Source organism: Pistacia vera, unplaced genomic scaffold (assembly GCF_008641045.1).
Source record: "Pistacia vera cultivar Batoury unplaced genomic scaffold, PisVer_v2 Contig684, whole genome shotgun sequence".
NCBI lineage: Eukaryota > Viridiplantae > Streptophyta > Magnoliopsida > Sapindales > Anacardiaceae > Pistacia > Pistacia vera.
The window spans coordinates 12,546-28,239 of record NW_022196539.1 but is presented as its reverse complement, the minus strand read 5'-3'; the positions used below and the strand labels follow the sequence as shown (position 1 = coordinate 28,239).

Genomic DNA, 15,694 nt, shown 5'->3' with positions numbered 1-15,694 from the left:
TCTTTCTCTCTCTCTCTCTCTTTTTCCTTTTTTTTTTTGTTTTTTTCTTCTGAATAATGTCACTTTGTAGCCCTTTTTGTATGAGTTTTTGTAAGGATATCATTTTTATTATTTTAATGACATTTTCCCATCCAAAAAGTTTCAAAATACAATTTTATAACTCAAAGTTTTATAAATGTTATAAAGTCTCAACGATGCCAAAATCGCCAATCGTCAATCCAGCATCGTTGAGACCCAAAACCATCACCATCTTTTCTTCATTCATCACTTACCAAAACCTCTCCAACCTTGCTCTTGTCAACCTCACCAATTGCCGGCAATTGAGTGATTTGTGGAACGTACAACTGTCCATCCCAAGTCAGATTCTAACCAATCTCAACCACCAAAATTCAACCTGTCACTATCAAAAGACTCACCGACATCCCCTCTTTAAAAGCCCCAACATCGTAAACCATGTTATCTCTCCATTCGTCGCCAAATCGCAAACCCTAAGGAAATTGTATTTTCAGTAGTAACGGAATATAAACTTTGGATAATAAAGTTATATTTTGAAACTGTTTGGGTAAGAAAGTGTCATTAAGGTAAACCTTAGGTGAAAAACTTTGGATATATATATATATATATAATAAAACCTCTTTACAGTCATAATTGAGGGATCAAACTAATTTATTACTATAAGGAAATTATAACTTAGTAGAGGTGTGATACAAAAATTACTGTTTTGATTTCTTATTTTATAATTCACATTTTAGTAGTATGCATTAGGATTTTAATTCATTGTTGCAATTAGACAAGAAAAGAAATAAAATAATCCTGATGATAATACTACAGAAATACAAAAAGTTTTGTGCTAAGAAGTTAAACATACCTGAGAAGCTATAAATATTTTGGCTTCAACAAGAATGTGTTAATGTTAACGAGTTATTACGTATCCGGAAGTTAAAAAATGTGGCAATAACTTTAAAATATAAATCATTGTCTCAAACAACTTTAAATAAATATTTTATTTCATCTTAAACCTTTAATATATATATATATTTTGGTGCAATATATATATAATTATTATTATGTAGAGGCAATTTTCTTGAGATGAGAATTAAAAAAATTATAACTTATTACAATCTGAAGTTTATTCTTATTTATAAGTTATAACTATTTGAAATTGGAACTAACATTTTTTATGACTATATAGAGGGTTTTTTTTTTTTTTTTTTTTTTTGGTGATATTCAGCGGTGTCCTGGCCAGCTTGCACACAACTCAACTAATCCCCTGAAGTCCTGTTAATGATTAGGTAAGCCTCCAGTGGTTATATAAAGATTATTCACATATAGAGTATCACTATCTAAAGGTTTTAATATATATATAACCGCATCTGTTTATCTTCCCAATTAGAAATAAAATAGACACTGCAAGCAATAATTGATAGAGATAAATGGATAAGAATAGGAATAATAATGTGAAATATGTGACCAAATTCATATTCATAGTCATAAAATTTTGATTCTGTCCAGCTCTATGTTTAAAACAAGTCCACAACACAAACACTTTCCACATTAAAGATTAGAATATAATCATATCATACATCTATATAGCTCATAATTCCATTTGAATATATATGCCTCCCTATTCCTGTAGCTGTAGGATGCTTCTCCTTATTTCTTCCAACTATATACAACAGCACCTGGAAAACACTTAAAACCTGAAAATCACTTCTCCTTCATCAATTCAATGAATGATCCATACAAAAGATGATTGATTGAGCTATCACTTATCCTAGTATACGTGTCGGTTTATAACATAAAACGTCACACTTATAATGTAAACAAGAGTAAAAATTAGGAATTCATAGACTCAAACTGAAGGTATAGTTTCTAGGAGCTAAGCAGAATCAATAAACCAAGTGGGGAGACAAGTTCTGGTATAGATGCTTTTGTCATAGAACAACACTAAAACTGGAATATACCAAATGGAAAGTATTGCAAGGGCTCATTGCATAATCAGAATATGAGATTCCAGGATATAGAAAGAAAGGGAGTGGTTTATGTTCATATGTATGAAGTGGAAGGATTTTGATATGGACCCTTCACATCAGATTGCAAATACTCTTTTTTTTCTGCTAGTGAAACTATAGGTAGACCAGGATTCATGCTTGGTAAAAGTATCGAGCAGCTAGTTCTGAGATATGATCAACGAGAAGTCTAAATCAAGAAGAAAGAAAGGGCATAGATAAGTATCTACCATTCTATTTCAAATTAACCATTTGGCCAAGTTAGGGCATTATATGGACTATGAGCTGCATATGTTTTTCAGCCCTGTCAAGAAGATTTAGATACAGTATGTACAAAGTATAGGAATGTACAACAACGACCCCAAATGAGGGATGTCACGACTCGTTTGGTAGATATTGACGCCATTCTTCAGGAGTCCCCTTCCTTATCCTAAGCATTCTTATTGCTGCACTTGTTAAGGGTATGGCAAGTATGTCATAGTCCTTTGGTACCTGCAGGATAAAGGGGCGTATATCATATTTCTGAGAACTGTTATTTCCATTAAGTGAAACTTAGTAGAACTGTAACTGAAAATTGTAGCTTTGGTAATCATTTGAAAAATTTGTCCCAGTGTTCAAAACACCTGGAAAGAAACACTATATCCGATGTGACTTATAGCCGAACTCCCAGTTTCAGATTTTCAACAATGAAGTTTAACAGTAAACCAAGCTTAAAAGCTTTAGACTTACACAAGAGCAACATAGTGAATGAATCTATACCTTTGGGACCTTAAGTAGCTTCATATTTGCTTCCTCTAAAGTTTTTACACCTTTTTTTGTGTTGCATTTGGCACAAGCAGCAACCTGTTACAACAAGAAAATCAGCAGGAATTGTAAAGATTTGGAATAAATGATGGTTAAATCCGTAGTAATGAAAAAATACCTCACAAAAATCAATGACTTTGTTGTGTTGTGTAACATAAAGTCCATAACACCCTAATGTACAATCAATTGTTTCATCATAGTTTTTCTTTAATTAGGTTTTCAGTCATCCTTCTGTTTCTTGCACAATGTTTTTTAAAACTTTTTTAAGATTCTATGTTGATCCATCTTTGTATCAGGTCATTTAACAAACTTATATGCTTCCCACATCAGTAAACAAAGGAGAAAACAAATCATTTTGATTATTCTCACTGTGAAGATTTAGAATCACAATAATTACTGGGATTTTAAATCATGTTCATACCAGAAACAGATTGACAAGGTAATAAGTATGGCAATAAAATCAAACATGTAATAGAACTCCAGTAAACTCAACAAAGCCTTAACTGTAACAAATTTAAAGTAAATTAATTCAAAGAAATGGCAAACCATACTGTTGCTCTGCTGTGTAATCTATTTTCCACATTTCATTTTATTTTCTTTTGAATATCTCTTCCCCACTTAAATCATCCCTTCTCCTTTTAGCAAATGATCTCAATTTGCGATCAAACAACTAAACAATGCATAATGCATGAGAAGCATTTAACTAAGAAGCCCCATATTTAAGTCTGAAGTAATCGATAATGAAAGACAGGGGATACAATTTAACGATTGAAAATATAACTAAAGAAGTCAGCACACCAGATTTTCCCATTTCCATTCTCCTCCTCGGGCGATTGGCAGAACATGATCAATGGTTAAGTTCTCACGTGCAGAACAATACCTATTGGCAAAGGAAACACACTGAAAAGCGTAAACAAATTACACTTATATTGCACAGCTTGTTATATAAGCAAAACTTCAATGAGAAAGGGATGGAACAGGAGCAGTGCAGGCATAACAAGTTAATAAGATTACACGGATATTTTTAATAAAATTTCTATGAATTGTTAAATAACACTAATGAAAGCATAGGGAACAAGAAGGTTACCCTGACATGAGTAAAATAAAATGTACACATGACAAGTATGTTATGTTTGGTGTGAAAGAGGCATGCCATTGACCACATTAACACAACAATCTCATTTCTTCTTACTTTAATCTATAAAACGCCTACCAGAGAATTAGTCAAACTTAGAGCTTACAGGAAAGAACCACATAATCTAAATAAGCACATTCAAAATTATTCTGTTACTTAAAAGTTTATCCATTGAAGAATGATCTATGAATTGCAACTTAACCAAAGGGTATTACTGGCAAGTGTAGTTGTCCCGATATAGTATATTTTTACGGCTAAGGGTGTTTTTGATTCTTCTTCTTTGAACAACCTGCAACAGATGTGGAACCTAGAAGAAGAAACAATGTGGTCAGTTCAAGTAGACTACAACATAATAGGATCAGGAAAAGTTTATTCAGTAGGAAGGGAAAAAGCTTTCAACAAGTAGACAAGGAGAAGACAGAATAAACAGTCATTTAGGAAAAGGAAAGATCAATTTAGTAATAAATTGGGAATGATCCCTAATTGCATACCCTTAACACAGCTGGTATGTAGAAGGATCCACTCGGGGAGTTTACAGTCTGATCATAGTATTCAAGAACATCAGCCTGGTACAAGTAACATCAAGAATTTAAAAACTAAAATGAGTAATTTATATGAATATGCTTATGTCTATGTGAATTCACAAAATGGAAAACCTGATATGTTTGGATGAATGAGTCTGTGAAGCAAGGCAGAGGTAATATACCAGATAACTATTGATCACTATCATAGTATCATGTACCCAAAAGTAGATACTTTCTCTTGTATAAAGTTTAGAAGCTTGACTCCACTACACAGTGCTTTACACATATGCTATGGAACATCAGGTGATGTGTTATGCAGGTCAGATAGTCCAACAATTTTTTCAAATCAAGATTTTTCACCCTAATAAAAACAGCAAAGCTTTAGCAAACAACAGCAATCATAAAGCCAAAAGCCATACATTACTAGCATCTAAGCATTGAAGATGAACAAGTGAACAAAATTAGTCCAACCTTCTCCATGAACTCCAAACAAATAGCACGCCTCCAGCAGACAACATTGACTGGCCTGGAGCAAGACAAACAACAATCAGGTCCATATATGAATGCAACTATGCTAGTCTTTCTAAAATAAGGTAGGACGAGAAAAGGAAAAGGAGAATCAACATGTGCATTTAAGCTCTATACCATACATATGTACACCGAGAAATTGAACACCAGACGAAAATTTGATTCCCCCCTTCATCTTTAAAGTGATTATGTATAGGACGAATTCTTATGAAGTGAAAATTAATTAGAAAGAAACTAATGCACTGGCTGAATTCCAGACAATTTTGAAGAAAATGCCAAAAGATCTGAAACATCTTGATGGTTAGTATAAGCATTTCAATGAAACAATAATGAGTATACACTTTGAAACACAACCAGACTAAGGATATCACACCGTGAAAGGGTTAGTGAATACCCAATAAGCATATCTGATAAGGCTCATCTAAAGAAGTAATTCAATGATTCGTCTTAGTATAAGTATACAAGAAATGTTTATGGCCGACTGCCAAAGCCCTGTAAATTGCACAAGCTGAAACCATATATTCTCACCAAAATGCTTCTCTAAGTAGCAATGTCTATAGCATTGCTTGAAGTGCAAATAAGCACGTTAAAAGTTGTATGAATTAACAGACTCGTATGCACATGAATGGAATGAAGCTGGAGTAGCTTCAGCCTCATTCTCCACAATTCAAAAGAAACTAATTGCATACAAATTGATCATACTCAACAACTTCAAATTTCCAGTTGCATCTTGCCAAAACACTTGACAAGTATTTAATCCTATTTCTTTGTAGAACCATGAGTATTTTAAACTTCACAAAAAGCCCCCTTGGTCTTAAAATCTGGTCATGTTTCTTTGATTCTTGCTATTGGACCATGCTCTAAGCTACCTCTGTAAATTAATACTTGGTTCAAATAATAGCTAAGAAAAGCATACTCCCGCATCATCAACTGCATACAAGTACAACTCAAATCAACTCTTTACAACAAACAGCTAGAAAAAATTCTAAACCCAGAACCCAAATCAAAATCTAACAAAAATCCATGTAGTAAATAAACCATCTTCTCAATAAACAAGTACGAACTAACATTAAAAGAATCAAAACAGAACAAAAATGTTAAGGCATGAAGTAAGTTCCAGAAACAACTTGCCTATAAGAGATATCCAAAACCAGTCCTCTAAAACAAGCCAAGTCATCAGTCTCAAAATCACCGTCATACTCTTCGCTTTCATCATGAATCCCTGCATCACTCACATTAATACTCGTCTCTACATTGAACAGTCTCGATTGCTTCTCACTGAAAGAAAAGTGAAAAGGTTCTCTTGTTTCCACACCAAATGACGCTCCATCACCATTGAAAAGCAGGTTTAAACGACCTTGCGCTGTGAATTGAGCCATAAATGTAAACAAAAACCAAAGAAAAGAGTTGGGTTGTTTCAACTTTGGAGAGAACTACTTCAGTGGGGTTATGTCAATGTATACAAGATTTTAGAGATGGAAGAGATTAAAGGGAAGAAGAAAAGAGTAGTTTTTGAAGTGGAAGCAAGAAAATAAGAAAGAAAAAAGCATCCAGTTTACGTAAAAAACCGTTGCCACATGTTTTTCAACATATGCCTTGAGAATATCTTCTTCAGTTTGAGTATTAGCTAAATGACAGATTTGCCATACTCATTATTTCCGTCTCAAATTATTACACCAACCGAGATGAAGAGTTCATGTGAGAATTTGTATTGATTTAGTTAATATTCCAAGTTATTATTTAAATTTTAAGAGTGAACGATAGGCTCACCCGGGGTTTAGCGAATCCCAAGTTAGTATCCCTGATTTCATTTATTCTAGATTCTCACCCTTAAACACATATCGTTAGTGACAATTAAAGATAGTCGGAAACGATGAATGGGCTCGACAAGTAAGGGTATGAGTTTTGTAGAGAAGGTTGACAAGAGCCCAATGGTGGTCTCGGAAGTGATTTTGGACTTCGAAATCAGCTAAAAAAGCCTAAAAACCACTAGATTAGACGCTGCTAATGTGAGCCGCTTTTTGCTAATATGAGTCCATCGTATGCCAAAGAAAAAAGTTAGCACGTGTGTCACGCTACAATGAAAAGTTGAAAGTCTGTTAAAATAAAAGAAACAACATTACTTTAAAGGTAAGAATCTGAAATAAATACAACTAGAAGCATCAACTTGAGATTTCGCTAAGAATATCTCGTTTTCTCTTATTTTCAAAATGCAATTATATGAAAATATCAATAATATTAAAATTGTTGATGCTTGATTTTGACACCAATAACCTTACATTTGTAAAATATTAAGAAAGTCTTAGAAATTACACGTGATATGATTTTGGAGTTGACACAAGGTTAAACAATACTATCGAATGCAAAGACACAATAATAAATAAGCTAACGGATTTTTATAGTGATTCAGATGCTTGAAGCGAATCTTACGTCTACTGTTTCTTTTATATAAATGAGTGTTACAAGAGGTCATGTATAGTGAACAGCGAACAGAAGTACAATAACTGAGTATTCAGAGAGAATATCAAATCAGTTTCTTTCCCATATGTTATCTTTACTATTGATTGTTATGAAAATCATGATCAAAATCCTGAAAATGAAAGGGAGAGTCATCTATTTATAGTAACTAAATTCAAGGTAATGTGTGTGGTCTTCATTCACTTATAGACAAAACTTGAATCTGTTGAGTTAATGACAGTCGTATTCTTTCTGTCTTAAGACGACATGACAACTCCTAGACGTCACAAAACCTTCCTAAACTCTGATTGGTGCTTCCTCATGCATATTTACGACAACCTTGATTTTTTAGAGATAACAAAAATTATGACATTAAATTTATAACATTTATTAATAACTTTTAATCAGTCTTTCTTCAAAATAAATAACTGAGAAGAATATTCAGAGGTGATTTGCAAGTTAAATCGAAATGTATAGCCTTTGAGGAAGTGGTAGAACTAAAAATTAGTATTTGTTTACTGAGTAACGTACAAGAAAATAAGAATTTACAGTTCTAAGTCTTGAGAAAAGGAGATAAGAGACACCATTTATGACCCTCTTGTTTGTGTAAATATATTTTAACTTACAATAAAACCCACTTCAAATGTGCAGCAATTCACCCATTCATTTCTGGTGAGGTCACACAAAAGCTAAAACTACTAATTTCACAGCTGTAGCTCCCATCTGACTATTGATATTACAGAAGAGCGAAAAATAGACATTAAAATGACCACACAAAATCCACAAGGTTTATGATATAGAAGCTGGTAAGTATAACTATTCATCAGTAATCAAAATTGGAACAAAGTTCTTATTACTAAAAACATCCAAAAACTTTTTGGTTCACATTAAATTATTCAGGAAACATATATGTGCTTCACTCCCTCTCACCAAATGAGTAATTACACAGGATATTTCAGCTCATCGTGTACCAATTTTTTGGGAAGGTGTCTGACCAGGAACAGGACCAAATTACAATGACCCTAATGAAATAACCATAGCCACAAGCGTAAAAGCCAGCTCTCTCAGCCCATGCTTCATATATATTCACACTTGAATCAACCTCCAACACCCAGCGATTAAAAAAAAGCAGTTTCTGAACTGAAAACTATCCACTACAGAGTAGAAGCGCTCAATTCAAATACGTATCATCTGCTTGTCTGCACCAAATATCAAGCACAATTTTCCATTCTTTGTCAAAAGGGATCACTAAATTTTTCATGATCAGGTTTTTGTTATTTTCTTTCAATAAATAACTTCAGAATTGCTTTTGAAAGAATCAAACAAAAGTAGACCAGGCAAAAAATCTAGATGTTCTGGGATGTGCACTCGTGTTTCGATGCCGTATGCACTATACATGAATGTGTGTGTGTGTGTGTGAGAGAGAGAGAAGCCATACCACGTTGGACCTTCTGAACTCAGTAAGCACAGGGTATATGTTTCAAATGCCGTGTGGTCTCATCTTACTATGGTATCAAACAAAGAAAATTGGCTCGTCAGTAAGCAAATCTGTCGGCGAACAGCATGCACCTTGGAAAACAAAAGAACAAATAAATGAAGAAACTCAAAAGACCTTAGCTCTGTGATCACAATCTTTCCGGAGACGAAAATTAAAGCACAATTTGGTTGTTTCATCGTATATAAGGCCAGGAAAGAGTTCTGGTTCTCATACTGTATTAGAAAAGACATATGAGTCCCCACCCATAAAAATGAAGAGACGGCACATATATAGCAGTGGTAAATTCCCATACCATGTTTCAGAACTTATATAAAAAGAGAGTATGAAGTAGGAACACTTTTACATCAACCAAACCATATAAATAACAAGGTTACATACTAAGTGTCAAAACAACCAAAACATAAAATATCAAAAAGCAACCCAAAAAGAAAGTTATTAATCCATTACATGTGGAAACTGAAATAATAAAAGATAAATATGAAATTAATCCATTAACATGGTTTGAAAATGAAAATGAAAAATAGATGATATGACATACAGAGAAAGCACCATGGGAGTATGCAAGACCTTCAAGTCTGATAGGAAATTTAACATCACAAGAACCAACTATATTTTGAATCTTGAAGTCTGCATCAGAATAATAAAGCAGGCAAAACATATAAATAATCTTCCAATGATAATAACAGCTTAGAAGTAACAAGCATGGGATAATTTTTGCTGTGTGGGGGTGGTGGGTGTGTGTGTGTGTGTGAGAGAGAGAGAGAGAGGAAAGCAAATACCTGAACTTTGTGGAAAACCAAGCTTCTGGATGATCCGAGCATACTGAAAAACACAAACAAGATTTCAAACTAAAAAACTCTACAAATATGCCCCACTAAAAAGTCAATTCATTTAAGTCTCCATTGAAGATAATAAATGAAATAGCATCTATTATGTATACTAAATCTTATGTATTCCACATCCATAACTCTTCATCAGTTCAATAATGGAAAATTTAGAACATAATTCTAGATTGAGGAATGCATAATGATCGTGTTTTATCTTCGAAGTATTTGTTTTATATCTATCACATCTGCCACTATGATCTGGATTAGTTAAAAGTTACAAGCATTTCACAGGCCAACACAAACCTTTCTTGCTGCTAGTTTTGACTGCTGTTCACTCTTTGCACCAGTGCAGACCTGAAACAAGACGAAACTCTATAAGCTAAAAGGCAATGCAGATAAATTACATCACTTCCAATATAAAGGAACACCTAGTATGCACAGGTGGCATTTGACTAGAATTTTTAACATATACAAAAATCCTTAACTGCATGCATTGAGTTCAAAACTGGGAGATTGGTGGACCTTAAAACCTTTAGTAATCAACAAACTCTTAGATGTAAACCAGGTCATAATTTAATGCATCCTAAGAGTTATTCTGATACCAACTATAGAAACAAAAACATCTACTGTTCTGCAATAAAAAATTAATATGTTGATGTGACACAGTGATCTGCTGACTGATCTTTCAACACTTATGGAAGCATGATCAAAACAGAAAACATTTATTAATGTGAATGCGAAAATGAATACAAGCCAAATAGATAAAGAAAGATGCATAAACCACGATTATTATGACAGCAGTAAACATGATAGTAAAGCAAGCTATCGGTAGTATATATGACAATAAAGATGATAAATTAAGGAAGTAAAGATAACTAACATCTTTCCAGAAGCAAAAATCAAAGCTGTAGTTTTGGTTCCCTATTCTCATAATGACGGCAGCAAAACGCTGTAGAGACATTAAAGAAGGGTCACTGACAAATAAGCACGTATAAATATACAAGTCTCCGTATTACGCACAACATCATAATAATAATAAATAGTGTATGCGCAACCAAAGAAGACAATCCACAAGATACACACAAAAACAAGCAGAAAGAATGTGGAGAGGCTAGGTGCCATGCCTGGCATGCTGATACCCAGGTAAGAATCAAACTCATTCATATTTCACAAACTCTGAACAGCGTTTTAGTAAATATACCACATACCTTGGGATTGTACTCGGCATTACGGGCTTGCAAGGCAATCTGCTTCGACCAGCTTGCATCTAAGTTTACAGTTGATACAATGTTCCGAACAACAGTAACCATTCAGAATATGTTAGGACTTCAAATTTAAAATGACTAATCAAATGTTTGCTATCACCAGTTTATTAAACGAAAAAAATAATAATGAAATTGTGTGTACCATATATATATTTTTATAGTTATAATAACGTAGATATTAAGATTAAGAGCACCTAAGGAAAAGCCAGAATAAGTGACCAGTAAAGAGTGGTATTTTTCCCAACCTTTAGTGATAAATTTAAGAAAGAACGAAAAAAAATAAATAATAGCAACCAAACAGAATGAGACATTTCGATCAAAAATACTAAGTGAACATGTGATTGTGGCCACCATGTATCACCACCGGATTTGTGGGGTTATATCTGAGACTTGAAAACAGAAGCTGGCAGTTGGACATATCACATAACAACCAACAAAGATATCACACCTATAACAACATCAAGCACAATATAAGCAGTTCAATTAATCGGTTCGACAAATCACACACTGACCTAGGAGCCCATTAAAGTTGTAGATCTGTTAATCACCACAGCCTAAAATGTCACATTCTGATTAATTAAATTTGTCAAAATAAATAAATTAATTCATGCCAAGTCTACCATGCTGTAAAAACATAAGTTCTTCGGGTAGAATGTTCTAATGAAAATTATGAAACTAGCAAATTGCTTCCCTGCTGTTGGTAAAAGTTGTCTAAATTGTTCGTTTTCACAATTAAAAACACTCCTTGGGTATAAAAAAAAGTGATTGTATGCAGAATACAAACATTTCCATGGATCCTTTTTTTTTTTTTTTTTTAACAATAGGCCATAAATCATAAATTGCTTGAACTTATTGCACAGAAAAAGCACATAAAACAAATTTGTTCACCATAAAAAAAAGTTTATGCCAGTTGAAACCCAAGAGGATCCAACAAAATATCAATAATCACAAAATACCATTTACAGAAATTTCAACAGACGTCTTAAATTTGAAGAAAATTTATTTTACATTTATACAAAATACAACATGAACTATATGAATATCCAAATCTTCTTCTTATTCCATATTATTGTTCCTAAAACAACAGCAACTCAATCTCAAATCAATTAAACCCGAATTCATTTATAAATCCTATTACAAAATCCACATAATCCAAACACCCATAAGTCTGCGGCCAAGAAAATCAATTGATCCAAAAATAATATACACACATACGAACACAAACCCAAATCTTCAATCCAATCTTTTTGCTTTAATAATTTACAACCTCCCCAATATCCCCTTTTTACAAACAAAAAAAGAATCCAGCTTCAAAAACCAAATCTACAAGAAAATCCAAATAAAAACACTAAAAATCACAAATTCCTCAATATCCAAATCACTGGGTTCTTCTTTAACAATACAACACTTTCACATATCCATACACACATCTTCACTAATCACAAAAGTTACAATATCTAAATCACAAACCGTCCACCCACAACCTCCATATCCACCAAACCACCTGAAAGAACAAACCCATATACACATATGTAGCTATACATATTTATTATTAATAAATACGCGTATAAATGTAGAAAAGAGAGGCTTACTGAAGAGTGGGAACAATGCCAGACGGGTGCTTGGAAAGATCCACCGGCTGGCTCCCTTCCAAGCCACCTTGTTCAGCCATATCTTGCTTTGTTCCTCACTTATCAATAAAATCCCTAAATTTTTATACACAAATTTAACAACTTTCACGCTTCTAGCCCTTCCTTTAATCAAAACAAAATCTGGGTTTCTCTTCTCAAGAACAAAAATGAAAATTGTTTTCCCTAAATTCTTTGATCCCGATTCAAGTCAACGACAAAAAAAGTACAAATCACAAAAAAATAGCTTCTGGGTTTTTCTTTTCCAAGCTAAAAGATCCAGATTATCACAACAAAACAAGATATTGATACAAAATTGGGGGTAGATTAGAATAAAATCGTGAGAAATCTAGGGTTATGAAAGAGATCCAGAAGAGAAACTCCCAAGAATTGGAGGGAAAAGCGTTGAAATCAAGGGGTTAAAGAGGGAAATTTTTGAAGTAAGAAGTCTTTTATAGGTTTTGATTTAAAGAATTGTGAAGGGATGTTTGGGTTTTGAGGATGGGAGATTTGAGGTTCGAGTTTGGTGTGGTCTGAATGAAAGAGAGAGAGAGATAAAGAGAGAGGAGCGGGGGTTAAACGGTGAGTTTTTGTACCCTAGCTCGACTATATATAGAAATGACCGGGTAGAGTAGCGGACAGCCAGTATTGGGAAAGTATTACCGGGTGGTACCGGTTAACCAATACGGGGCGTTTTCAGTACAAGGTTCTAGAAGGATAGAATTGAGAAAGTGGAATATAAAGTCGGTAATTTATTTTTCGGAGTATTTTTTGAAGAGATATTTTGGACCGTAGATATATTTTGGAGCAATATTACGCCTATAACTCAATCTTATAAATTTTCTCTTATAATTCTGATATAAAAACTTATAGGCTTTGTTTGTTTCAATTTTCAGAATACTACTTTTAGTATTCCCAAAAAAGTTAAACAGTAAAATACCCAAAAATTTTGATTTTTAGGAATACTACTCTCAATATTATTCAACTTTTTTTAAACCCCTTAAATTTGATAATTTAATTAAATACCCCTAAATATTTTTCTAAAAATTACAAAAACACCCCAGTAATTCATATTTACCAATTCCGGCCACCACTGCCGGAAAATGGCCGGAATCTGTTAGGATGGCGCATTACCGGCTGAATCTGGCCGGTAGTGCGCCGATCTAGCCTTTTTCGGTCAACAACGGCCAGTTTATAACAACGGCCAACAAACGATCGTCGTTGACCAGCAAATACGGCCAGATCTGGCCGTTGACGGCCAGATCCACCGTGGATCTGGCCGGCAAAGGTCATATCGGCGCACGACCGGCAAGATCCAGCCGGTCATGCGCCAATATGGTGAACCCGGCTACCCTCCGGCAGTGGTGGCCAGCTGTCCGTATTTGAAATTAGGTTGGGGGTGTTTTTGTTAACTTTTAAGATTTTATTATAGGGGGTGTTTTATAAATAAACAAATATAGGGGATATTTTATAATTTATAAATCTTACATCGTAATACCCGCCCAATTCAACTTTTTTTTAACTTTTTTCAGAAAACTTTTCCCAAAAACACCCAATTGTGAACCAAACGAAGCCATAATCAATCATCTTACAAATGAGTCCTGCCTACTCGTTATAGGTATTGTCCGTCTATTTGCAAGCTGTTATATTACACTTATAATTCAATATCACAAATTTTCTCTTACAATTTTGAAGTGATAGTTTGTAACTGATCAGCTTGCAAATGAGTTTTCGTTTGCTCGATATGAGTCTCACCTAGGAGTGTTCGGTTCCGGGTACCCTACACTTTTTGAAGGAACCGAAACTGACGGTTCCTTGAAATTTGGAACCAGAACCGGAACCGACGGTTTCGGTTCCTAAGTACCCAGAACCAGAACCTGTAACAACGGTTTCGATTCCGGTTCTAAGTACCCTGTAAAATTCATGACCTCCCAAAAGTTTTTAAAATCGCAAAAAAACCCTTAAAAACTTACAAATACCCCCTAACCTGGCACTTGTTAACAAAAATAAAATTACAAATTATAAATTCAAAATTACAAACTCCATTACTTTGTAAAGGTAAATTCTCAAAAGTCAAACCAACTTACTTTAAATGTTATGAAATATAAATATGAATGTATTCACATTACTTTTTCTACAAAAGTTTTTATTAATCCCCCTAATCTTTAATTTTATTTTATATTAGTCTCGGTTCCTGGTTCTTGGTTCCGGTTCCGGTTCCTAACTATAGGAACCGGAACCGGAATCGCACAGTAACAGTTCCAAAAATTTGGAACCGGAACCTACCCATTGACGACTGGTTCTGGGTAGGAACCGGAACCGGAACCAAACCCAGGGTACCCGTCGGTTCCGGTTCCAATCGGTTTTTTTGAACACCCCTAGTCTCACCTACCCAGTTGACAGCTGACTAATTACGAGCTGCCACATCGGATATATTTTCATACATAAAAATAGAAATTTCATATTTCTTTTAAATGATAAAAATACTAATAAAATTAAGTAAAATAATTAAAATATTAAAAAATTATTTCCTAGCATATTCAATACCCTGATTTATGTAACTTTAGATAACAATAATCTCGTTAGGAAGAATTCAAGATAGTGTCAACAGGTGCACGATATCAGGTTTAATTTCTCATTTGAGTGTCCACAATTTAAGTGAGAGGCTATGACAGTGGGTTGCTACACTAATCTCTCTTGAGAATTAGTCGAGGTACGAGTAAGTTAACCTGAATAATTGGTTAAAAAAAAAAGAGTATCACTAAAAAAATTAATTAAATCTTGTTAAATTGCACTAATTTATATTATATCAATATGGTGTTAAATTGTTAATACATAAATAACGAAATTAGTTACAATTATAATATTATATGCCTAATAACAATGTTTTTTTTTTAGTGCAAATACCAAATACCAAAAAGCTTATGTGCTTACCAACAACATTTATATATTTACATATCACTCTCCCTCGTGAATAAAAAAGAAAAACAAAAAAATTTCATTCGCTTACGTCCATGAT

The 15,694-nt window shown here is 33.7% G+C and overlaps 1 protein-coding gene and 1 pseudogene across 2 annotated transcripts; both read right to left on the bottom strand.

Moving 5' to 3' along the window:
• Nucleotides 1–2,194: 2,194 nt before the first annotated feature.
• LOC116113567 lies at nucleotides 2,195–6,490 on the bottom strand. Of its 2 annotated transcripts, XM_031399711.1 has the most exons (7): nucleotides 6,132–6,490; nucleotides 4,944–4,998; nucleotides 4,440–4,514; nucleotides 4,164–4,255; nucleotides 3,612–3,693; nucleotides 2,769–2,852; nucleotides 2,195–2,501 (listed from the first exon to the last, which is right to left on the bottom strand). In XM_031399711.1, exons 1-7 carry the CDS (start codon nucleotides 6,377–6,379, stop codon nucleotides 2,385–2,387), a joined length of 753 nt encoding a protein of 250 aa, XP_031255571.1. In that variant the 5' UTR covers nucleotides 6,380–6,490; the 3' UTR covers nucleotides 2,195–2,384. The 2 variants fall into 2 exon arrangements, with proteins under 2 accessions (XP_031255571.1, XP_031255572.1); XM_031399712.1 differs by lacking the exon at nucleotides 4,164–4,255 and having other exon boundaries at nucleotides 3,612–3,713.
• Nucleotides 6,491–8,628: 2,138 nt separating this feature from the next.
• On the bottom strand, nucleotides 8,629–13,219 carry LOC116113565 (annotated as a pseudogene).
• Between the last annotated feature and the right edge of the window lie 2,475 nt (nucleotides 13,220–15,694).

Coding starts and splice junctions, on each gene's coding strand:
- LOC116113567 (XM_031399711.1), bottom strand. CDS start 6,379: ATGGCTCAATTCACAGCGCAAGGTCGTTTAAACCTGCTTTTCAATGGT. Junction 4,256..4,439: donor ACATACCAGCTGTGTTAAGG/GTATGCAATTAG, acceptor TTCTTCTTCTAG/GTTCCACATCTGTTGCAGGT. Junction 2,853..3,611: donor AATGGAAATGGGAAAATCTG/GTGTGCTGACTT, acceptor TTGTTGTAACAG/GTTGCTGCTTGTGCCAAATG.